Source organism: Bison bison, unplaced genomic scaffold (genome assembly GCF_000754665.1).
Source record: "Bison bison bison isolate TAMUID 2011002044 unplaced genomic scaffold, Bison_UMD1.0 scf7180017864037, whole genome shotgun sequence".
Classification (NCBI taxonomy): Eukaryota; Metazoa; Chordata; class Mammalia; order Artiodactyla; family Bovidae; genus Bison; species Bison bison.
Window position 1 is genome coordinate 7583703 of NW_011494609.1, and position 26076 is coordinate 7609778.

Sequence of the window (26076 nt, forward strand, 5' to 3'; positions counted from 1 at the left end):
TTCTCCTGTATCACAGTTTGAAAGCATTGATTCTTCGGTGCTCAGCTTTCTTTATGGTCCAACTCTCACATCCATACATAACTGCTGAAAAAACCATAGCTTTGACTGTATGGACCTTTGTTAGCAAAGTAATGTCTCTGCTTTTTAAAATGCTGTCTAGGTTTGTCATAGGTTTCCTTCCCAAGAGCAGGCATCTTTTAACTAAAATTAAGAGCCCGCTTTACCTGTATATATATTCTTTCTCATATTATTTTCCATTATAGTTTGTCAGAGTATTGAATATAGGCACCTGTGCTCTACAGTAGAAACTTGTTGTCTGATTACTTTCTTATCATAGATTCTTCGAAGTGGAATGGCAGATAAAAAGATAGTTTATATTAGATTCCTAACATATTTGCCAAATTATACTCTAGGAAAGTGTGATTGGCACTCCTGTTAGTGACTAATATTTTTAGCACAGACTTATCAGGACTAAGTATCTTTTTAAAGGATGCTTGAAGACTGGAAAACAAAAAACAGATTTTTATCTGGGTGCATTGCATGGCATGCAGGATCTTAGTTCCCCGGTCAGGGACCAAATCTATGCCCCCTGCAATGGAAACCTGGAATCCTAACCACTGGACCACCAGGGAATTCCAACAGGAGACATTTTTAGATAAGAACTTGTGTAAGGTGAGTTTTATAGAAGCTATATATGCAACTAAAAGGAATTGATCTAATTGTAGAAGCTGAATTTTTAGAGTGCTAACCAAGTATTCCAAGAATGGACGCGTGGTTGAAATAAGGAGGCGTTTCTTTGGGTGTGTTGGGACTGCAGCCTGGGAGACACAGACTCAAGAAGCACTTGAATTGTGTCCTGCGGGACTGACCATACAATGGGAGACTTAGAAAAGTCAAAAAAAAAAAAATGCAAGATTACAAAAATTGTTTGCCAAGAACTGGGACTGGAGCTGGTGAAACTAAGGGTGCTTGTTAAATAAGAACTGGTTGGGGTTCGAAAGGATTATATAGTTGAGAAGCGGGGGCGGGAGTTTGACACCCCAAGGTTGCCATTGGCAGCTGCTGGGAAATGCTGTTTTGGAAATGGTTTGCAGTGTCCCCAAGTCTGACCCCGTTCAGAAAATACAGGTTCTTGGTGATGCAGGAATGTGTCTGAAACCACACCCACCATGGCCACCCGGCTCCATCCTGCATGCCTGAACCAAGTTACCCCATTTAGGCTTTTGAATGATTTTGAATGTGTCATCAACAGGTATAAGGCGACTTCCCTGGTGGTCCAGTAACCACTGGACTGCCTGCCAATGCAGAGGACGTGGGTTCAATCCCTGGTCTGGGAAGATTCCACACGCTGAAGGGCAACTAAGCCTGTGTGCTACAGCTACTGAACGCGAGTGCCCTGGAGGCCTGCTCCATGACCAGAGAAGCCATGAAAGTCAGAAGCTGGTGGTCCACAACTAGAGAGTGGCCTCTGCTCGCCGCAAGTAGCGAAAGCTAGGGCACACCCAAAACTGAATGTATAAAATTTAATTAATTAAAAAAAAGATGTATTGGTCTTCTGGGTGCTTCTGATAATCACACTAAACGAGCCAGTGCTCCTCAGCCCAGGGCTCACCCAGACCTGGGCATGCAGCAGGAGAGGCCACGAGAGCTACTGGTGCACACACTTAAGGGCGCTTATTAAGGACTGTGCTGGCCAAGATGCTCCCTCAGCTCAGCAGCGCCTCATCTGGAAAACATGGGTAATAACAGCATCCCGAGGGCATATTTCCAGGGGAATCACGTTCGCCGGAGCTTCCCTGGTATCTCAGACAGTAAACAATCTGCCTGCATTGCAGGAGACCTGGGTTCGATCCCTGGGTCTGGAAGATCCCCTGAGGGAGGGAACAGCTACTCACTCCAGTATTCTTGCCTGGAGAATCCCATGGACAGGAGGCTGGTGAGATACAGTCCATGGGGTCACAAAGAGTGGGACACCACTGAACCAACTAACACAACATATTGACTGGCTTCCCAGGTGGCACTAGAGGTAAAGAACCCGCCTGCCTGCCAATACAACAGGAGACGTAAGAGACTCGGTTGGGATGACCCTGGGTTGGGATGATCTTCTAGAGAAAGGAATGGCAACCCACTCCAGTATTCTTGCCTGGAGAATCCTACGGACAGAGGAGCCTGGCAGGCTACAGTCCATGGGGTCACATAGAGTTGGACACGACTGAAGCGACTTAGCATACATGCAAGCACATGAGATTATACATGTGGGGCAAATAAATGCTGCTGGTTAGTAAAATCAGCTCTTCCCACTAGACTGTAACTCCATTAGGGCAGAGGCCAGTGCTATCCTATACCCTGGTATCCGTACTGTGCCTGGCCAGCAGTAGTCAGGTGTTAGATGGAGGGAAGGGTGGGTAAATCAATCAGCTGGTAATAACAAATGCAAGTCTCAAAAAATTAAACATAGGATTACCAGATGACCAGCAAATCCATGTCTGGGTACATGCCCCAAAGAACTAAAAGCAGAGACTCAAACAGGTATTTGCACACTTATATTCCATGCCGGCACTATTTACAATAGCCAAAAGTGGAAAAGGTCCGACAAAGGTCCATATTGCCAAAGCTATGGTTTTTCCAGTAGTCATGTACAGATGTGAGAGTTGGACCATAAAGAAGGATGAGCGCCAAAGAACTGATGCTGGAGAAGACTCTTGAGAGTCCCTTGGACTGCAAGGAGATCAAACTAGTCAATCCTAAAGGAAAAGAAAGTGAAAGTCGCTCAGTCATGTCTGACTCTTTGCAACACCATGAATAGTCCATGGAATTCTCCAGGCCAGATTACTGGAATGGGTAGCCATTCTCTTCTCCAGGGAATCTTCCCAACCCAAAGATCAAACCCAGGTCTCCTGCATTGCAGGCAGATTCTTTCCCAGCTGAGCCACCAGGGAAGCTCACCCCATAGGAAATCAACCCTGAATATTCATTGGAAGGACTGATGCTGAAGCTGAAGCTCCAATACTTTGGCCACCTGATGTGAAGAGCCAACTTATTAGAAAAGACCCTGATGCTGGAAAAGATTGAGAGCAGGAGGAGAAGAGGGCAACAGAGGATGAAAAGGTTGGATGGCATCATTGACTCTTTGGCCATGAGTTTGAGCAAACTCTGGGAGATGGTGATGGACAGGGAAGCCTGGTGTGCTGCAGTCCATGGGTTGTGAAGAATCAGACAGGACTTAGTGTCTAAACAAAAACAAAAGAGTGGAAACATCCATGAAAGCATGACTGTATAAACTAAATGTGGTGTATACATGGAATGCAATGTTATTCAGCCTTAAGAAGGAAGGAAATCCTGATATGTACAACATGGATGAACCTTGAGAACATTATGCTCAGTGATATAAACCAGCCACAAAAGGACAAATACTATATGAGTCCACTTACATGAGGTACTGAGATTAGTCAAAATCATAGAGACAGAAAGCAGATCAGTGGGTGCCAGGACCTAAGTGGATGGGAATGGAGAGTTAGTATTTAATGGGTATAGAGTTTCCAGTTTGCAAAGTGAAAAGAATTGGGACTTCCTTAGTGGCCCCTTGATTAAGAATCTGCCTTCCAGTGCAGAGGACCTGGGTTTGATCCTTGGTTGGGGAACCAAGATCCCACATGCCGTAGAGCAACTAGGCCAGTGTGCCACACCTAGAGCAAAGCCCTCCCACCTCAACGAAGAGATCCCACATGCTGCAAATGAGACTCTGCAGCCAAAAATTAAACGCTGAAAAACAAAAGATGAAAAGAGGTAGGGAGAGGAACCGTGGTGATGTCTGCACAGCATTATGACTGTATTTAATACCACTGAGTTGGACACTTACAAGTGACAAACTTATATTTTGTATATTTTACCATAGGAAAAAATGGGCAAGCAAGCTCAATGCATTATCAAACAGCATGAAGGCAAATTCCCTACTCTAGGAGCTGATACATCAGATTTTAGTGAAACAAACACAGTGACAAGCCAAGGGTGGTAAAACATAATGTTCACTAAGAACAGGGTTCTGGTTTATCTAGGTGCTGGACAGGTGGAGTGGGGCCAGGACACCATGCCAACCAGAAGCTCCCAGTTGGGGTGGCCTGGTGCTTGGACCAGGCAAAGTCATGCCTGCTCCTCTTGGGCAGCCAGTCCCCAGAGGGTCTCTCTCCTGTGAGGCCCCAGGACAGAGGGGCACCCAGATGTTATCATGGGAACTGCATCCCCAACCTCCCTCCCTTCGGCTTCCCCACCCTCTTCCCGCCTCTCTCAGAGGATGCTTCAGCCTGGCCTCCGCTGGCCTTCCACCTTCCTCCCCTGACCTCTGCTGACTCTCCTGCTGTCTGGCTCTCCAGGGCACCCTCACAGCTTCCCGGGCAGGCTGTCCTCATTAGCAGGCAGCACCTGGTGGTGCTCCTGTGACCCACATGTCTGTGAGCAGGACTCTCAGGCTTGGCTGGGCACCGTCCAGGAGGAACCAGGAGCTCAGCAGCTGTGTGCAAGCCACCATGCCTCTGGGTGAGGATCATGCCAAGACAGAGCTGGGCCAGCCAGGTGCTGCCCCTCAGAGCAGACTGAGCAGGCAGGAAGCAGATGGTTTTGTTCCCCAGACAACACCGATGCCTGTCACTACGGGACTGCAGTCCTATGAAACATCCAGAATGGGCAAATCCACGGGTCCTTAGAGACCCCAAGCAGATGAGTGGTTGCTCATGGCTGGGGTTCGGGCAGAGAATGGGAGTGATGACAAATAAGGACAGGATTTCAGAGGGTTATGCCAAAAATTTCTAAAATTGGGTTATTCTAAGATTGCATGGTTCTATGAATGTACTAAAAATTATCAAAATGTGCATTTTAAACGGGTGAACTCTATCATGTGAATATTTCAATAATTGTTTTTAGAGACTTTACCAGTGGTTCAATGGCTAAGACTCTGCGCTCCCAGTGCAAGGGGCCTGGGTTCAATCCTTGATCAAGGAACTAGATCCCACATGCTGCAACTGAGAAGATCCTGCATGCCACAGCTAAGACCCACAGCAGCCAAATAAATAAATAACATTTTTTTAAATCTGAATAAAGTTGGTTTTTAAAAATTTTAAGAAAATGACATTCAAAGCAAAACAAAAAGAAGAAAACTGAATGCTTCAAAGAGAAATACAGAAGAAAATAGATACACAGGGGAGGTCATTCTTTTAAAACAATGTTTTCTTTCTCTTTTATCTTCCTGTGCCTGCCTGACTGACAGGGAGGGCAGCCCCCCAGCTTGCTGACTCAGGTGAGAAGAGGAAGAAAAGATCCAGAAATGCTTCTGATCTGATACCCAGGGCCTTCCCTTAACATTTCTTGGGCTTCCCTGGTGGCTCAGTGGTAAAGAATCCACCTGCCAGTGCAGGAGACAAGGGTTTGATCCTTGATCTGGGAAGATCCCACATACTGAGGTGCAACTAAGCCGATGGATCACAACTGCTGAGCCTGTGCTTTAGAGCCTGTGTGCCAGAGAGAAGCCACCGCAATGAGAAGCTGATGCACCGCAACCAGAGAGTAGCTCCTGGCTCGTTGCAACTAGAGAAAAGCTCTCACAGCAAGGAAGACCCAGCACAGCCAAAAAGAAATGCATGCATAAATAAATAACATTTCTTGCAAGGCAGGTCTACCGGCAACAAATGCCCCAAGGTTTTATTTATTTCACCGGATATGGATCTCTTTGGTGGTTTTTCTTTGAGCACAGTGACTATTTCATTCCACCCCCCTGTTCCCGTGGTTTCTGAGGACACGCAGATGTAATCCCAGTTTGTGTGCCTCCATAGGTAAGGTGGTTTCTTCCTCTGTCCTCTTTAAGGTTTTCTCTGTCTTTGATCTCCTGCAGTTTGAATATGATATGCTGGGTATAGAGGTTTTTTGTCATTTATCCTGTTTGGTGTTCTCTTAGCTTCTTGGATCTATGGTTTGATGTCTGTTGTTGATTTTAGAAAGTTACCAGCCACCGTTATTTCAGTCATTTCATCTGTTTCTTTCGTCTCCTGGTGTTTCCATATACGGGCTTTCCTCATAGCTCAGTCCATAAAGAATCTGCCTGCAATGCAGGAGACCTGGATTCAATTTCTGGGTCAGGATGATCCCCTAGAGGAGGAAATGGCAGCCCACTCCAGTATTCTTTTCTGGAGAATCCCATAGACAGAGGAGCCTGGCAGACTACAGTCCATGGGGCCGCAAGAGTTGGACACGACTAAACCAACAGTTTCCACAGTATGTACACAGTCGTCCTACAGGTCTTGGCTCTTCTGTCCAGTGTCTTTCATTCCTTTTTCTCTATGCATTTGAGTTGGTCTCTACTGACATATCTTCAAGTTTGTCGAGTCCCTCCTCGGTCACATCAGCCTACTGACGTCTCAGGCGCATTGTCTGTGTGGCCCTGCAGGGCAGCTGCCTCTTGTGTGCAGCTCTGAGCAACAGAGCCCTGCCTTTCATTTGTGTGAGTGTCATCGTGTTGTGTCCACCACCAAATAACATCTTCACATCTTATGAAACATTGATAAAGAACCAGCGTCCAAAATACACAAAGAAGTTTTGAAACTCAATAAGAAAATAAACACTTCAATTAAAAATGGATCAAAGTGGACGGAGGAGCCCGGCGGGCTGCAGTCCATGGGGTCGCTAAGAGTCAGAGACGACTGAGCGACTTCACTTTCTCTTTTCACTTTCATGCATTGGAGAAGGAAATGGCAACCCACTCCAGTGTTCTTGCCTGGAGAATCCCAGGACGGGGGAGCCTGGTGGGCTGCTGTCTCTGGGGTCGCACAGAGTCAGACACGACTGAAACGACTTAGCAGCAGCAGCAAAGATCTGAACAGACACCTCACCAAAGAAGATATGAAGATAAGCATGTGAAAATTTCTCAACATTGTACATCATCAGGGACCACAAATGAAAACAATATCTCCTATTAAGACAGCTAAAGCCTGGAACCTTGACAATACCAAATGCTGATGAGGGTGTGGAGCAATAGGAGCTCATTCATTGCTGGTGGGAATTAAAACGGTATAGTCACTTTGGAACACAGTTTGGCTAATAAAGCTTAATAAAACTACACATAGTTTTACCATATAATGTAGTAATCACATTCCTTGATACTTACCTAGGAAGTGGAAAACTTATATTCACACAAAAACTTGTACACAGACATTCATAACAGCTTTATTCCAATTATTATTCCAGTTGTCAGCAATGGGAACAACCAAGACACCCACAGTAGATGAATGGGTAAACAAAGTGAGGTCAGTCCATAGAATGGGCTGTTATTCAGAAGTTAAACAAAAAAACACAGAGGAAACTTAAATGCACGTTGCTAAGTGGAAGAGCCAATCTGAAAATCTACAAACTGTACAATTCTAACTAAATGATGTTCTGGCAACGGTAAAACTACAGGGTAGTAAGAAAAAGTCGGCCAAGGGTGGGAAGGGGGAGGGATGAATAGGCAGAACACAGGGCAGTTTTAGGGCAGAGAAACTACCCTGTAAGAGACTATCAGTACTGTATCATCACAAATGTGTTGCAGTCCACAGAATGTCCAACACCAAGAGTGAACCCTATTGTAAACCAAGAACTTAGTTAATAACAATGTTATAACCCTGGTTCATTAATTGTAACAAAGTGCTACACTAATTCCAGAGGTTAATAATAGGGGAACCCTTGGTTTTTCCAGTGGTCATGTATGGATGTGAGAGTTGGACTGTGAAGAAAGCTGAGCGCCGAAGAATTGATGCTTTTGAACGTGGTGCTAGAGAAGACTCTTGAGGGTCCCTTGGACTGCAAGGAGATCCAACCAGTCCATCCTAAAGAGACCAGTCCTGGGTGTTCATTGGAAGCACTGATACTGAAGCTGAAACTCCAATACTTTGGCCACCTGATGCGAAGAGTTAACTCATTGGAAAAGCCCCTGATGCTGGAAGGGATCGGGGGCAGGAGGAGAAGGAGACGACAGAGGATGAGATGGCTGGATGGCATCACCAACTCGATGCACGTGAGTTTGGGTGAACTCCGGGAGTTGGTGATGGACAGGGAGGCCTGGCGTACTGCGATTCATGGGGTCGCAAAGAGTCGGACACGAATGAGCAACTGAACTGAACTGTATGTGCAAGGGAGTATGGAGAAATTCTCTCTACTGTCAGAACTATTCTAAGCAAACAAGCTCTATGAATTAAAATAACACAAGCTTACAAATAAAAATTGTGTGCAATTCTATGACCCATTGATAATATTTTGATGTAAATCTAGATTTTTTATGGGTTTTTTCCTTTTTTTTAAGAGTAGAAGTCGGAGGATTCCCTGGTGGACTAGTGGTTAGGACTCTGCTCTCCCACTGCCAGGGGCCTGGGTTCAATCCCTGGTCAGGGACTGAAATCCCAAGTGCCTTGAGGTGTGGCAAAAAAAAAAAAAAAAAAGAGGGTGGAAGAGTCAGATCTCTTGTGCTATTTTTAAAATATTTACTCTTTATTTTTGGCTGTGCCGGGTCTTAGTTGTGGCATGTGGCATATTTAGCTGCTGCATGTGAACCCTTAGCTATAGCATGTGGAATCTAGTTCCCTGACCAGGGATCCAACCTGGGCCTCTAGCACTGGGAGTGCAGAATTTTCTTAGCCACTGGACCACCAGGGAAGTCCGTCTCCTGCTATTTTATACCCTGCCATTTTCACTGATGTATGAGTTCAGTTCAGTCACTCAGTTGTGTTCAACTCTTTGCGACCCCATGGACTGCTGCATGCCAGGCTTTCTTGTCCATCACCAACTCCCGGACCCTGCTCAAACTCATGTCTGGTGGTGTGCATCTTTCCATATCAATAATTATTTTATATCATCATTTCTTATGACTATATTTTACTTGAATAGATGAATATTTAGTTTTTTTCTTCAGCACATCCTAGTTTCAGTTAATGGGTATTTAAGTTGTTACTGTTTCACAAGTTTAAGTTGCTACTGTTTCACAAGAATAGTTTTGTTTAAGCTACATGAGTTCAACTACAAGTGCTCAGCCAAAGAAAAGCGAGTGAAAGCACCCATTAACAAAAGGAAAGGCAACACATGGAAACAGCCTAAATGTCCATTGACAGATGAGTGGGTAAAGGAAATGTGGCACAAAATATAATGGAATGTTTGCTGTTCAGTCACTAAGTTGTATCCAACTCTGTGATCCCATGGACTGTGTAGCCCACCAGGTTCCTCTGTCCATGGGGTTCTCCAGGTAAGAATATTGGAGTGGGTTTCCATTTCCTACCCCAGGTGATCTTCCTGGAGCAGGGATTGAACCCACATCTCCTGCACTGGCAGGTGGGTTCTCTACCACTGAGCCACCAGGGAAGCCCAGTGGAATATGCTGTGCTGTGCTGCTGCTGCTGCTTCTAAGTCGCTTCAGTCGTGTCCGACTCTGTGCGGCCCCATAGACAGCAGCCTACCAGGCTCCCCCGTCCCTGGGATTCTCCAGGCAAGAACACTGGAGTGAGTTGCCATTTCCTTCTCCAATGCATGAAAGTGAAAAGTGAAAGGGAAGTCACTTAGTCGTATCCGACTCCTAGCCACCCCATGGACTGCAGCCCACCAGGCTCCTCCGTCCATGGGATTCTCCAGGCAAGAGTACTGGAGTGGGGTGCCATTGCCTTCTCCAAAGGGGGGTTCTACTCAGCCATAAAAAAAATAATAATAATACCATTTGCAGCAACATGGATGGACCTAGAGATTATCATATTAAGTGAAATAAGAGAAAAACAAATACCACATGATATCACTTATATGTAGAATCTAAAATATGGTGTAAATGAACACATCTATGAAGCAGCAACAGAATCACAGACATAGAGAACAGATTTGTGGTTGCCAAGTGGGAGGGGGTGAGGGAGGGATGGACTTGGAGTTTGGCATTAGTAGATGCACACTAGTATACATAGGGTGGATAAACAAGGTCCTACTGTATCGCAAGAGAACTACATTCAATATCCTGGAATAAACCATAAAGAAGAAGTTATATATATATATAAAACCAAGTGGGCTTCCCTTGTGGCTCAGCTGGTAAAGAATCCGCCTGTAATTCAGGAGACCTGGGTTCGATCCCTGGGTTGGGAAGATCCCCTGGAGAAGGGAAAAGCTACCCACTCCAGTATTCTGGCCTGGAGAATTCCATGGACTGTATAGGCCATGGGGTCACAAAGAGTCAGACACGACTGAGCAACTTTCACTTTCACACAGAACTAATTCACTTTTAATGTGTGAATATGTATTAATCACTTTGTTGTACAGCAGAAATTAACATTATAAATCAACTATACCTCAGTTTAAAAAAAAATAGTAAAGGCAGTGGGTGTGGGTGTGGCTGGTGGTCTGGGGTGGGGCTCGGTGCCACCCCCCGATCCTCAGCTCCTCTCCTTCCGCCGTTTGCCCAAGGGGAGTACAGATGAACAGCCAGTCTCTCACAACCACAGACAATTTTTCTGAGCAATATGACCTGGAAACACAAGTCAGACATTTCTCTGGCCATCAACCAGAGCACTAATGCCCCCATCCCCAACACTGGATGGACAGCCTTCATGGAGCTCCCAGGCCAATTCTGGCTTCACCCAAGTTTCACCAGCATGGCAACTGTAGACTCAGCCCCTACACGAGAACAGCTCCAGGAGTGCAAACTGCACAGCCTTGCACAGACTCCTAAGTATTATCTGATGTCAAATTTCTGGCAGTAAGATTTTGGGGTTAGAGGGCATGCATATATCTGAGATTCTGGATGGATATTGCCATACCACACTTGTATAAATGTGTGTCAAGGAAATGCCCACCAGCTATGTCTGACAATCATGCGAAAAAGGCAACATCTGAAATGAATTCAGCAATGGGTTTGTCGGGGGATTAGACATGGGTAGGATGAATGAACTGAAGGACAGATTAGCAAGAAACGTCCAAGCCAAGCATACAGAGAAAATAGAGCTTTTAAAAAGGAGGAGGTTAAATGGCATGTGGAAAGTAATAAGCCTAGCGCATGAGTTGAGTCCCACTTGGAGAGGAGGGAACAGCTGAGACGCTTCCAAAAGACAACAACTGATCAAGTGAAGAAACACAGTGATCCCCAGGCAGGACAAATAGGAACTATCCCTAGGTCCCCCCTAGAAAAATCCTCCCCATCCCAGCCACCCCAACAGAGGGTCTTCTTTGACTTCCTGTGGACAGTGGTGCTCAGCCCCATCTTGGGGGCTTCCACCTAGTAAAATGAAGGGAAGTCTCACACACACAGAAGACCCTGGCACGCTTTCAAGTCTGCAAATAACTTTTAATTTTGACCATAACCTAGATCCTGGGACTTCCCTGGTGCCTTAGCCGGTAAAGAATCCCCCTGCAATGAGGGAGACCCCAACTCGATTCCTGGGTTAGGAAGATCCGCTGGAGGAGGGATAGACTACCCCCTCCAGTATTCTTGGGCTTCCCTTGTGGCTCAGTTGGTAAAGAATCTGCCTGCAATGTGGGAGACCTGGGTTCAATCTCTGGGTCAGGAAGATCCCCTGGAGAAGGAAATGGCAACCCACTCCAGTACTCTTGCCTGGAGAATCCCATGGACAGAGGAGCCTGGTGGGCTACAGCCCATAGGATCGCAAAGAGTTGGACACAGCTGAAGTGACTTAGCACACACACATGTGCGCACAGCCTAGATCCTAAATGTGTTTTATACCTAAGCACAGCTGTGGACGGAACGGTGTCCCTCAGATCCATATGTGGAGGTGCTGAAACCCCAGTGTTCTGTATTTGGACTGAGACAGTAAGATTAAGTGAGATCATAAGGGCGGGGCCCCTGATCCTATGGCATTAGTGCTCTTGTCCCCGCTCCCTCTACCAGGAGAGGATGACTATCCACAAGCCAGGAGGAGGGGCTCGCCCAGAGCCTGTATGTGATGGCATCCTGACCCTAGACATCCAGCCTCCAGAACTGTGAGATGTAAGCCTTTGTGGTTTATAGACACCCTGTTTGTGGTATTCTGTTCTGGCTTCCCAAGCTGACCAATATAAACATGGAGACATTTTGGCATGGTGTTAACATTATTTTCCAGGAGTGCAAATGCCATGCCAATTGACAGAAGATTACACTTTGCTTTGTTCTGACCTTTACCTAGAGTTGCTCACCATTTCATAAAATCCTGTTTCCAATGGCAACATCAGATGGGACTTGTGTGGCCGATTCTGTGCATCCATGTCTCTGGGTTTTGTAATCATTATTCTTTGTCTTTATGTTTTGGTTGTGCTGAGTCTTTGTTGCTGCACGCAGGCTTTCTCTACTTGCGGCAAGCAGGGGCTACTCTTTGTTTCAGTACACGAGATTCTCATTGCAGTGGCTTCTCTTGTGGGGGAGCGTGGGCTCTGCGTACACGGGCCTCAGTAATTCTAGCTCCTGGGCTCTAGAGCACAGGCTCAGTAGTTGTGGTGTATGAGCTCACTTGCTCCGAGGCATGTGGGGTCTTCTGGGATCAGGGATGGAACTGGTGTTCCTTGCATTGCAAAGTGGCTTCTTAACCACGAGACCACCAGGGAAGCCCCATATAATCATTTATTTTCATGGCTCTTTGTGTCAGCCCACGCCTGGCCCTCACTCAGGCGTGCATGTGTTGAAAGAAGTTGATCTAATTATAAATGTATTTCTCCTTTATATTATAGTCAGGGCATAAAAATATGTGAACGTTGCAGGTTCGTTTCCGGAGGGAGGTGTTCAGGTTTTGTCATAAGGAGGCCTTGGTCTGATGAGGGAGATATTTTATTCAGAAATAACTACCCATCAGACACAAGATCCTAAGAAGCTCACCTCCTGAATTTGGCTCCATCCCAAATGCAATGCAATTTGTTCTGATACATTTCAGCAAATCTCCATTAAGACGGAAAGCCAATAGACAGTTATGCCATAGTCTGGGTTCAAAACCAGCCACACCACCTAATAGCTTCTATCACCTCCTCTGCCTCAGTCTCCTCATTTGTAAAAGTGAGGCCTGTAGTTTTGCAGGCTGTTATGACGAAGTGCTACAAGCCGGGTGGCTGACAGCAGAGATTTTTTCTCTCGTAGTCTGGGGGCTAGATGTCCAGGTTCAAGGTGAGGGCAGGGCTGGTTCCTTCCGAGGACTCAGGGAGAATTTGTTCCAGGCTTCTGGTGTTGTGCGGGCAACCTGCAGGAGTTCTTTGGCTTCTAGAAGCATCACTCTGATCACTGCCTTCATTTTGCACGGCACCTGGTATCTCCGCACGTGCCTTGTCTGGGTCCAAATGTCCCCCCTTTATAAGGACATAGCCATGATGGAGCAGGGTCCACTCTAACAACTTCATCTTACCTTGATTGTTGGCAAAGACCTTGTTTCCACATCAGGTCACATACATGGGTGCTGGGGTCAGGACTTCAGCCTCATTTTGGGGACACAATTCAATGTACAACATAGGGTTAATAATACAGGGGATGAAATGGAAGATCCGAATGCTGGACACATGCCCAGGTTAACTCCACGGGCTCTCGGGGCTCACAAATGTCATCTGAGATGCATCTATCTGGACAGTTCACAGGATGCTCAGCTGGGAGGTGCCCAGGTAGCTCACCGTGCATTCCCATGTGGTCCTGGGATTCAGAACTGGCCAGGAAGGGCGGGAAGGCTTTCTAGCCAAGGGCTCCCCATAAACCAGGTGGGTGCAGAGCAGAGCATGTTTGGGGAACAGAAGGGAAGCTGTGTGGTTAGAATAGGGTAGGTAGGGCTGTGATAGAAGGTGGGGAGGTCAGCAGCTCTGAAGGCAAAGAAGGGGAGTCTGTCCAGCACCTTGGGAAAAACTCGCGCACAACACCCGAGTCCTGTCGGGTCTCACCTCCATTCTCTGCCACAATTTTATTGGCAGATTTCAGCACGTCTTCACCCACCCATCATTTAAGATAACCGTTGCCGGCTCTACTGTGTTAAAAACAAACTGCATTTCCAGAATTGCTCCAGTGTCTCCTCTCATGAACAGGAAGTCAGTTACTGGAGTAAGTCTGAGCTAGAATCTACTGCCTTTTCAGCGTCATGGTCAGGGCGAGCCTCGGTGCAGGACTTGGGTGCAGTGGAAGCATCAGCGGCGCAGAAGGAAGGTGCCCGTGAAACAGGCCGGCAGCCCAGGAGCTGTCCGTTTCAACATTTCTTCTTAAAACTGAGCTCAGGAAGTACTGATAGGAATTCCAGATGGGCGGTCTGAAGCCTTAGTCAGCCGGCTGTGACTAAAGCCAGGACCGATTGCAGAGGCTGTGGGTCCTGGGAACAAAGGGCTGTTCGGGCGTCTGACAAACACGAGGCTGAACTGAGTCAGAACGTAGGCCCCTGTGTCTCTCACATCCACGGGCTGAGCTCGGGCCTCAGCGAGAGCGGCTTCCTAAAAGGGACAAGGTAGTCAGAACTGCAGAGGGGGCGGGGCTGAGTCAGCCAGAGTCCACCCCCCACCACAGGCCCCACCTGGAGCAAGCCGCTCCTCCACTTCCCTGCAAGGGCCGGTCCCCACCAGCCCCCAGGCAGCCAGGCCCGTCCGAGTGGGCAGCATGGGGATATCCCTCTCCAGGTGGCTGTTCCCAGAGGGGGTCAGAGGGCACCATGGTGCGTAAACTTGTGTCCCTGAAGGGGACCCCCGCTCTGGAGGCCCCTTGCCTGTCACTTCTCCTCTAGCCTGTTAACCAAAAATCAATCAGCTGATCTGAGAAAGAAATGGGAAATTTTACTCAAGCCAGATGTGAGGGCTGTAACCTGGGAAGAGCATCTCGGTGTCAACTACACATTGCACTTGCCATCTACAAGGATTAAACCATGTGGTGCTGCAGATGCCGACTTTCAATATCACCTGAGAGGAGTTCAGGGTGGGGAGCAGAAGTGAGGCCCTCTGTGCTCTGGCAGGACAGAGCTCAGATAGATATTTTTAGGAGCCAATTTTATAAGCCCAATTCTTTGATCTCCTCATATCTAGGAGAGCTCTAAAATCCTTCATGGTGACGACTGTTCCTCGTGACTAGCAGAAACCTTCTGGAAAGATGTGTGCTGGGTTGCATGTATTCCCTCTTCACCAGAATCACATATATACTGACCTCCCCCTACCCTAGCCGCCCCTGCCTCTTTGGAGCAGTCTCTCAGAGCTATCTGAGGCCCTGTTTCCTGGGCTGCAGTCCCCTTCTTTTGCCCCAAATACAAGTGAACTCAAACTCTCACGTTGTGCATCTTTTTAAGTCAACATGAGGAATCTCTAAAGACTGCTGCACCAGCCAGAAGTCAAGGCATAGGCAGATACAGTTTTTGAGACAGAGGCTGCACATCAAGGGATGTATCATTGACAGATTAAAAATTCAGGTCTGAGTGGCATCGCGGTGGGTCCCGTGACCCCTGAGCAGATCCAGAAGGGATGCGATCTTTAAGGACTGTTCTGTGGATGCTTCGAGAACGTTGCTCTTCCTGGCTGAGCAGGTGTTCCTGCCAATGGGGAGATTTGGTCGATGCCTAAAACAGGAAGCACAGTGTGGGGGACGGAGGAGGCCAGAGGGCAGAGAAGAACTTTTATGTTTAAATTTTTCTTGTCTTGCCATAAAACATGGATTTTTATCCCACAAAAGCTCCCAGGGTGACCTTGGGTCAGCTCCTCAGCCAGATTGGGAGCCGATGGTGCCCAGTTGAAAGGCCAATCCATTTTGTAAGTCATGTAAGGACAGGACTGCCTGCCACTGGGCTCCTAGTCCTCTGAGAAGGAAGGGAAAGGTGGTCCCAGTGGAGACAGAGGGTCCACCCCTTTGCCATCTTCTGCAGGGCCCTTTCTCTAGCGAGAGAGCACTGCCTGGGAGAGTGGTGGCCTTCTCTCACCTGCCTGATCCCCCGGCAGGGTCACTACAGAAGGCTTATACCATGGTGTGCAGACCAAGCTCTGAAGGTTCAGAAAACACAGCTAAGTCTCATCACTTCTCTGCATCTATATGTGTTTCTGTTTCTTCTTTTCTCTTTTTTGGCCATGCTGTGTGGCTTATAGGATCTTAGTTCCCTGACCAGGGATTGAACCTGGACCCTCAGAAGTGAACACGTGGAGTCCTAACCACTAGACCACCAGGGAATTCCCCCACTGTGTTTTTAAACAAAAACTTGACTTGGGTTATGTTTCATTTACAGAAAAGTGATATTCAGTCGGGGTGTTGGTAACATAATCAAATTTATTCTAGGGTTCTGTCGACTCCTTACACAACCCAGCCACGGCCAGGCCTGCCGCCCTCTGTGCTAAACCAGGATTCACGGACCTCTGAGGTCCTAGGTATGTCCACAGCTTAGAGATGCAAGTCAGATGATGATCTGTGAGAGGCACGACCTCTTGGGGAGATAATGCCCTGTTGATGTCTGCCATGTCCCCTGGGTGCCTGGCTCAGCACCTGGCCAGGTGAGAACTAGACTCCTTGGGTTATTTCCCCAGAGAGACAGGACCAGGCCAGACTGTGTGCCCGCACTGGGCTGCTCTGGGGCCCAGGTCTCAGAGAAAACAAGTCTGTGCTCTGGGCACAGTTGGGGGACTCACTCTTTCCTGGAGTTAAAAAATAAGGTACCTCTCTGTATCAGCTGGCTTCCCAGGTGACCCAGTGGTAGAGAACCAGCCTGCTAATGCAGGAAATGTAAGAGACATGGGTTTAATCCCTGGGTCGGGAAGCTCCCCGGAGGAGGGCATGGCAACCCACTTCAGTATTCTTGCCTAGAGAATCCCACGGACAGAGGAGTCTGGGGGGCTGCAGTCCACAGTGTCACAGAGTTGGATACGACTGAAGCGACTTAGCACTGTATCAGCTGGAAGGCGACAGTGGAGGTCACAGCAGCTAGCCCATCCATTCGAGGCTTCATCTGGCCAGCAATGTCAGGGGTGTCAGACTGCGAGTCTTCCCGCCTTGGGGTCCTGAGACCAAGCAGAAAGGTCACAACCCCTGCTAGGCCAACCCCAGGGTAATCACAGTCCCCCCCGGGGGCTTGCAGGTCAAGGTTAGGCACTCTTCCCAAATGCAATGTGATGAGAAAAAAGGAAGGAGATGCTGCAGTGTAAGAACGTTTATGACACAATAAGCGAAGGCCGTGTGTGGTCACTGATTTCCTGGCTAGAAACAGCACGTGTGGGGGCAACTAGGGGGAGCCTGGTCATGCATTTGTGTGAGAGAATGCTGGAGATCTCCCTCGGTCGGGGGACCGCGGCGATGTGCTCGCAGACAGTGTCAGTCTCTGGCACAGCAGCTGGAGACTTTGGCTAAGATGTCATGTTGTCCATCACCTGAGAGGATTCTGTCCAAAAGAACATAAACCCGAAGCCAATGTCATTGTCAGTTCAGTCCAGACAGCAGATCTCGGGTTGTCTGTAGGGCTGTTTGTTCTGCTCTAGTGTAACTCCCAGGCGGCGCTAGTGGTAAGGAACCCGCCTGCCAATGCAGGAGACGTAAGAGACATGGGTTCCATCCCTGGGTCGGGAAGCTCCCCTGGAGGAGGGCATGGGAACCCCCTCCAGTATCCTTGCCTGGAGAATGCCATGGACAGAGGAGCCCGTGGGCTGCAGCTCTGCTGCTGCTGCTGCTAAGTCGCTTCAGTCATGTCCGATTCTGTGAGACCCCATAGTCGGCAGCCCACTAGGCTCCTCTGTTCCTGGGATTCTCCAGGCAAGAAAACTGGAGTGAGTTGCCATTTCCTTCTCCGGGGCTGCAGCTCACGGGTTCACAAGTCGGACATGACTGAAGTGACTTAGCACTCCAGTGCCTGACTTAGGCAGCCAAAGTCAAAGGACCTTTATCTCATGCAGCTCAGAAACTTAAAAGGCTGAAAGGAAGGCCGAGGACGCTGGCGGGATTTCTCCAGCCTGGACCTGGTGGATGCAGAGCTGAGGAAAACCGCTTTGCTTTTGTAGGTTTGCAGCCAGGGTCGACTCAGGTCAGTGTGTTTGTTGATCTGCTTCGAGGGCCCGGGGCTGATGCTGCTCTTTTAGTGCCTCCCGGTGAGCTTGAACTCACTGGTGCTGACTCAGTGGGGCTGGGGTCTACGCTGTGGGGGCTCGGTGGTGTGGGGGACTGGATGGAACCACAGCTCTTCAGACGAGTGAACTGGGAGGAGACCCCTGCTCTGCACGTGCATCTCCAGGCCCCGCTTCCTTGTCTCTGATGGGGACTCATCATGGTGGACCTGCCAGGAAGCTGAGGACCAGAGCCTGCTAGGAGAGAGAGCCTCCACAGAGTAGCTCCTACACCTCCTGGGGCTGGAGGGAGACCAAGGCTTTTACACCGAGTGGCAGAGCCCCCTCTATCTGAGTTTTAGAAGGTGTGACCCCCCCGGAGCACCTACACCAGCCCTGACCCTCCCCCTGCTCCCTGGAGCTGTGGAAGCAGGAAGGTAAGGTAAACGTTACTGCAGAATCTAGGAGGAAAAGCTCCTCCACTCCCAGCCAGTGGGGTGTGTCTGCCTCTTTGCAACCCCACTGACTGCATGCAGCCTGCGAGGCTCCTCTGTCCATGGGATTACCTAGGCAAGAATATTGGAGTGGGTTGCCATTTCCTTCTGCAGGGGATCTTCCTGTTCCAGGGATCAAATCTGTGTCTCCTGCATCTCCTGCATTAGCAGGCGGATCATTTACCTCTAAGTCACATGGGCTACCACTGGGACATGCAGGGCTACTGCTGACCTAATGAAGCCAGCCCTCGAGGCGTGGGGGTGGGGTAGGGGTGGCGCCCTAGCTCTAACACCAAGTCTCTGTTCTCACCAAGGTTCTGTATGTAGTATGGAACAAACACTTCTCAGTTTGTCCGGAGCCCTTTGCTCAATATCCAGGGACTCTGCATAGCTCTTGGCTGATTGTGACTGGCTTCTCAGGTCTGTCCTGAGAGTGGCTTCCCTGAGCTCCTAGCTCTCTGAATTCAGAGTCTGGCCAACTTTGGAAGACTGCTCTCCAAATTCATAAACGTGTTACCTTTTGGGCTTCCCTGGTAGTTGAGATGGTAAAGACTGCCTGCAATACGGGAAACCTGGGTTCGATCCCTGGGTTGTGAAGATACTCTGGAGGAGGCAGGGATTCAGAGCTCTCTCAGAATTCAGAGAGCTAGGAGCTCAGGGAAACCGAGGCCTTTGAACCTGCTGTTCCTTCTGTTGGTCACACTTTCTTCACCAACCATGGTTTCACATGCTCATCTCTTTTGTCCCTGTTCAAATGTTACCTTCTTGCTAGCAGTCAGGTTAATGAAGAAAAACATTAAAAATTAAAACTCGGTTTCAACTCAACCTTCGCAACAGGTAATAATCAACCGCATGTAGACTGTCTTTTCATTTCTTTGCGTTTCAAGTTCAGTAGACACGCAAAAGGTCTACTTTTTGAGACCTTCTGAGAATTTGGAGAGCAATCTTCTAAAGTCGCTCAGTCATGTCGGACTTTGTGATCCCATGGACTGTAGCCCCCCAACCTCCTCTGTCCACAGAGATTCTCCAGGCAAGAATAATGGAGTAGGTTGCCATGCCCTCCTCCAGGGGATCTTCCCAATGCATCCACTCCTGGCTTTATTTTTCCCACACGGAGCTCTTGTGCCCAGCTCACAGGTGTGCATCTTATCTGTCTGTTCACTCACTGCTGCTGCAGCAGAGCAGGGCCTGGCCCCGAGAAGGTACTCGGCATCTGCTGAACCAGTGATTGCTATGAAGAACACAGTCAGTACTGGAGGGAAAAATACCCATTTTGCAGTCTTGGTTTTTTTTTTGGCCATGCCATACGGCAGCTTGCAGGATCCTGGTTCCCCGACCAGCTATGGAATCCTATCACTGGGCCACCAGGCAACTCCTGGTCTGTCTTCTAAGGAGGGTGGTCTGTGCAGCCCTGTTGTCTGCCACACAGGAGAGGGGAGAGGGGGTGCTGAGCACCCAGGGGACTGGAAGGAGCTAAACTGATAAACCTTCGAGTGAGGGCACTGGCATGGGCTGGCAGCTCCAAGCTCAGAGCTATAGGCGAAGAGATGCTAAGAACCCCAGAAATCCCACTGAGAACTGCTGTTTTAAGCATGCCTTTAGGTTGTGGTGGCCGAGTCACAGAACCCTGCACCTTCAGGAATGGGCCTGCTCCCTGGTGCCTGCAGCATCTTGGGGGTGTGTGGGCCAAGGCCAGGCCCTGTGCCCCACACTTGGGTGAAGGGATGGGAACAAAATGTGGGCAGAGGTGGACAGTCGGGCACGGGTGTCCTGAGGACTCAGACCCTGCATTCACCTCAAGGGTGCAGGGTAGGAGCCCCGACTGTATCATCAAGCGCAGCCTGGAAACCTCAGCCGAGGTCTGAGCTCCATGTACAACAGCAAGAGCCTGACTCCAAACCCCGGTTGCTGGAGGAATGGACGGATACAGGCATCTCGTGACAGAGCTCCCTGAGGTCTGGCTGCTGAGCCCAGTCAGGAGCACGCGTGAGGGGCGGGGGGGCCTCACTGCTGTTTAGGTGTTATTTTATGGGTTGAGTGACCCTCTGTGGACATGTCTGGGGTCCAAACCACAAGTGAGGAGTCTGTTTGGGGAACATGTGTTCTGCTTGTCCAGGGTGGGCCATGCTGATCCCCAGAAGAGGGCCCGTGTGGGGAAAACAGACAGTGGCAGGCATTTCTCTGGGTGGAGCTTGGTGGGGGTACCCCCGGCCATCCTCACAGGTCGAGGCCCGAGGAGCGGACGCTTCAAGCCTGGCACCAAGGGCATCTGTAAGCAGTTGCCCCCTCACTGGCCCTGAGCAGTGGATGCACAAAAGGAAGGAAGGACAGGTGCCCAAAGACACTTGTTTTCAAACGCTTACCCCTCACCCCATCAGCTAACCCCGGTCGCATTATATGAGTCCCCAAAGATGTGTATTTGTACATAGGCTGACAGTCAAGATCAAGTATAAATTTGAGGGCAGAGAACACTTTTTTTTTTTTAATTGGATTTGGCTTTGATGAGTACTGACAAACCCTGCAGACACGAATACAAAACGATTGTAAACAAACAAGCCTTGCCAGCAGAGTCAGGAAAGTCAGAGAAAACACACACACAAGTTGAGACACAAAGTCAGGTTCACGTTCTTTCCCACACTGTGAGGGCTTTCCGCTTTTATGCTTCTCTTTGTGCTTTCGCTTTAGTAAAAGTTACGAAAGGTAACATGTTTGCAAAGTGAGATACCAAACTGTACAAAATCGATCAATCCTGTGGGGTTCAAGGGAAGATGATCGTTTTACAAAATACTGAAAGATCACCAGCACTGATTTAAGTAATTTCCTTTTCTGGATGTTCAAGTCTCCCTGGCAATTTACCGAGGAAAATGACATGCACCCAATAGAAAACTGGCATTCAGAAGACATTTTCATTATGGATACATTCTTGTTAAACGTATGGAATGAGAATTTCTAAAAACTGTAGCCCAAATTTATGCATTAAATATAAGCTGCAGTAAACCTACCGAGTTTACCCACAAAATGGAGTGAGTCAGAACAGGTTCAGAGAAAGACAGGTGGAACCCAAGACACACTGTCACGCCTGGGCCCCGCCCCCAGGACACTCTGCTGGGGCCTCAGGACAGACAGCTGACACACCACACGGAAGGAGAAAAGCTCCTGCCCTCGACTGGAGGACACGCGAGCCATTCTCGCCACCGGATGCCTCGCTAAGACCAGTCTTAGCATCGCAGGATCAGACGGCCCATTTGGCTACACCACCCATCTTTAACGCTGAAATAAGAACTGTTAGAAAAATAATTTGACCAAGGATAATGAGACTTTTTTTTCTAAATAAAAACTTAAAAATATCTGCCTGTTCAAATCTAACCTTTTCATACGATCAGTTTTGGTTTCGATAAGATTATATCAAAGGCAGCACACAAAAAACCATGCAACCACAAGGTGACCTGGTGCGTGAGACCTGGCGTTACATTGACTATTTAACAGCACAGCAGCGATGACTTCTTCCTTGTGGCCTGACGTGACACAGCTTTATTAGACAGCAGTCGAGCACAAAGTCCCTCCTCCTCACCAGGGCCCCCTGACCAGACCCGGGTCTTGGCAGAGGCCCATACTGATCACGTGATCAAGGAAACTGAAGTCACACCGGCCCTGCAGCCCCAGTGGGTCCCCGCCACCCCAGGTCGCGGCTGGGACTACCGAGGTTCTCTGCTGGGGAGGGTGGAGATGCCCCGAGCTGAGACCTCAAAGTACGTCTTCCCCAGATTCTGCCCCTCCTGAGAACTGTCAGCTCATGATGGGGCCGGGAAGGGGGTGCCCAGGGGCTTTCCAAGGTTTCAGATCAGCGTCCCGTCCATCACCCAGGCCCAAGCGGCAGACACCGTTTCCCAGGGCTTGAGCAACCACCTGGCCAGCACTGCTCTAAGCTGTGTTCCTGTTTTTCCGACTGAATTCTCAGTGTCTTCCACCCCGAATGCTGTAATTAACTAAAATTAGAACTTTATAAAAATCTGTAAGTGCAAGCTTCAACATCTGAAAAAAGGTAGCTACAAACAAATAAATAAGCACAGACAATTCTTAAAGGCTGCTTCTTTGGCCTTCCGGCAGGAAGCCACACCAGCCATGGCGGCTGCGCTTCTGAAGGAAGGAGCCGGGACTCAGGATGGGGGTGCTGCTGAGGGCCGCCAGCCGTGGGGGTCAAGGATGGGGGTGCTGCCGAGGGCTGCCAGCTGCGGGGGTCAAGGCGCAGAGCTGGCACAAGGACCTGGACGCGGGCGGGTGTGCGGTGCCTGGGAGGACCCCCTAGGCTGGCTTAGAGGTAGGAAACCAGGGAGGAGACCAGGCCAAGGCAGAGGGAGGGAGGAAACAGCTGGCCCTGAGGGCAGAGGCTCTCCTCTCCCGCCCCCCATGCCCTACTCGCAGGGTCACCCCGCTGAGTGTGTGGAGAGAAAGCACAGCATTGCTGATGCAGCTATGTCATCTACCTAGGACTGCTGAATACCCACACAATGTGGGAATCGTGCTTCGAAAAACAAAGACTCTTAAGACTACAAACCATCAGAAAACCAGCCTCGCTCGCAGCTGCACACGCAGGGGCTGGAGGCAACCCGAGCCCCGGACACCACCAGGCACAGCAGCAGTGCTGGGTCGCTGGCAGCAAGCCCCCAGCCGCATGGCCTAGCGCCCGCAGCCAGGGCGGTGGAGAGTGGACGGCTCACGTGTGAACACTGCCTGCAGCCCTGCAGACAGGGCTGGGGAGCAGAGCCGAGGCTCACCCAGAGCCTCATACGCACAATTCATGGGAATTTATAAAAACAATACAAAGGCCCCTGCCTTTTAAACGTTATAATTTATAGAACATTCTATACAAAAACAGTCTTTAAAAGAACTCTGACTATCTTAGAAGAAGTCCATAGCCGTTGGCCTTCTCTTTGGTGTGACGGTCAGCGGCTTCCTGGGGCCCAGAGGGGTGCTGGCCGGCGAGCTGGTGGGGGTCTTCAGCACCCCATGGAGGGGCCTCTGCTCAGGGTTGAAGGCCACTCGGGAGGGGCCCGTGGGACTGACCAAGATGCTCTTGTCTGTCTTCTTGAACTCTGCCTCGGATGAAAGCCAGGCCACAGTTAACAGGGCACGACTCCTCTTATCTGCCCACTGGCCCCACTGGTGCTGCCCCACCCTCCGCAGGCTCCTACGGGCCCTCAGCCCGGGAGGAGGGGCCGTCAGCGAGGCTCCTGCCCTCAGATGCCTCTCCTCCTCCATGGAAAATGCCCCGAGGCCACCTGGACGGGGCACTGGTGGGCCATGGGGTAGTTATGGAACATGGATGCTTGGTGAACCCCAAGTTTTAAAGTTTCAGGAGGAGCCTTTCCTTCATGGCAATTGATTACTCCTGTCTTCTCTAGGTCTAAAAACCAGAGTTTCTCAGGTCCCTTCCAGATAGTCCCTCCCCTCTGCGCACACACACCCTTCCTTGTGGTCCCTAAACACAGCCAGGACCTAAACTCACTATGTACTCCTAAAATGCCTGGTTTCCTCCTTTGAAGAAACAAAACAATCACACCTGTACTAAAAGCAGTCAGACAATCCCCCCCAACCCTCCCTGCCCCTGGGCTGGGTGCCTGGACTGAGGCAGCCACGGTGACAGAGAGACCCACAGACAGACCTAACCCTAACCCAGGCTCACCTGCAGTCATGTTCCTGTTCAACCCAAAGGTCACCTTCTTGGAGCTGGACGGGGTTGTGTGTGGCTACAGGAAAAAATGGCAGGGCAAGGAGTGAAAAGACTATGGCTAAACCTGAAAAGACAATGGCTAAGCCGTCCCCAGAACCCACGGTGCCTCCAGGCATGGCACTGGCAGGCCAGCCCCGCTCTGCAAGGACCGCCCTTCACGGGGTCCCGGGGAGAGAGAGCAGAGCGAGGACGGCTGACACCTCCGGGGAACACCTGTCCAGACCCCACAGCTCACCTCGTGAGTGGAGTACTGGGCGCCCTGCAAGAGAACCTAGCTACTGTGGGGGACGGACATGCGCGTCCCAACGTCCTGTGACAGGCCTCCGAAGGGGACCTGTCCTGCATTCTGAAGCACCTGACAAGCTCCTGCTTAGAACGCCACAGTCCTGTCCACTTTTGCTTTAACATCACCAACATCTTAGGACAGAAACTTGGCTTGCACAAGTCTTGAGTCACTGAACTAATATCCTCAAACCATCTTAAAAGAACACATAAATACTAACACAGATAGTAGTCACTCTGCTGGTTCAAGTGGGTGCTTGTTAATTTTTCTGGCTATATACCATGGGGCATGCAGGATCTTAGTTCCCTCTCCAGGGATCAAACGTGTGCCCCATGCACTGAGAGCAAGAGTCGTAACCACAGGGTCACCAGGGAAGTCTCCGAGTGGGTGCTATTTAAATGTCCACTTGCTGTGGGTGCCCTGGCAGGGCCAGCCAAGCACGCACGCCCACCTTGATGGCTCCCCCAGGACCCGTGTCTTCTGGAGGCAGACTGGACGCAGCCCAGCAGCCTGGCCTGGACTTGCTCACTCTGAGGAGCACTCGGCAGAGCCAGCCCTGCTTTCCTGACCTGAGAACAGCCCCGTCCCCCTGCCACCAATGGGACCCCTCCCACCCTCCCCTCATGTCCTCGGCAGACCGACAGACCCAGGCTCTCCAGAGTTTCCGACTTTCCCTCTCACTGCCTATACGCGTGAATTCAAGGATGACCCCCATGTCCTGCTGATGTACAACAACAGCACCTCAAGTTCCCTGGCCAAGCCCCCGGTCTGCCTCAGGCCAGCCTGACTCCCTGAACGGGGGCCTGTAGGCCATGGACAGCAGCAGAGGCTAGAGGCTGGCTGCAGACGGTGGGGTCAGGGTGCAGCAGTGGGGCTCCAGCTGAGCCTGTGTGGGGGTAACGGTGTGGGGCAAGTACCTGCAGGGTGGGGCCCGGTGAGGGAGCGGTGCTGCCCCTGGCCTTCCTGAAGAACAGCGGCTTCGGGGAGGATGCACTGTCGAACGCCATGAAGTCCTTCTCCGTCCTCAGCTTCTTCTTCAAAGGGCCATGCGCCCCACCACTGCCCTGTGTGAGGGGGATGAGATGGGGTCACTCCCACCCATGCGCATGGGAAGGGAGCAGACAAAACAGAGGACCCACCCACAGGCTCACCCCAGGCCCCTCAACAGCTTGCTTCTGGAGCAGACGTTGCAGAAACCCCCGTCTCCCTGTGCTGGCTCTGTGTCCACAGCCAGGGGTCTCCTGTCTTCTCGGCCACAAGAACCTACTTTTACCCATCTACAAACCTGTGCCCATGTTGGAGGGTTTCTGGCTTTCAGAGACCGTGTGCTAAGCTGTAGCTCGTTGTCTCACTTCTGAACAGATCCCACTGCCCACAGAGAGTCTGCACTGAGGGCAGGTGTGAAGCTGTCAGGTTCCGTGGGCCTGGGACGGGCAGGCACAGAACCTTCCCCGGGACTTTACACTGACACCTGGCCACAGCAGAACCCGCTCCTGTCCCAGAGCCTCAGGGGTCAGGGAAGCCCAAGGCGGCCCCTGCCGCACAGTGGTTTGCACAAGTCCCTGGTGTTCCTGGCTCAGAAGTTTGCCACC

At 50.0% G+C, this 26076-nt stretch overlaps 1 protein-coding gene across 1 annotated transcript in view; it reads right to left on the reverse strand.

Annotated features, from left to right (window-relative positions):
* Positions 1-23300: 23300 nt before the first annotated feature.
* RRP1B (ribosomal RNA processing 1B) overlaps positions 23301-26076 on the reverse strand; it is a 17151-nt gene continuing 14375 nt past the window's right edge. The window contains exons 13-15 of the mRNA XM_010834905.1: positions 25402-25548; positions 24154-24217; positions 23301-23563 (exon numbers count right to left, since the gene is read on the reverse strand). Of these exons, the coding sequence (XP_010833207.1) occupies positions 23370-23563; positions 24154-24217; positions 25402-25548 (405 nt within the window). The 3' untranslated portion in view covers positions 23301-23369. The remainder of the gene's footprint in view (positions 23564-24153; positions 24218-25401; positions 25549-26076) is intronic.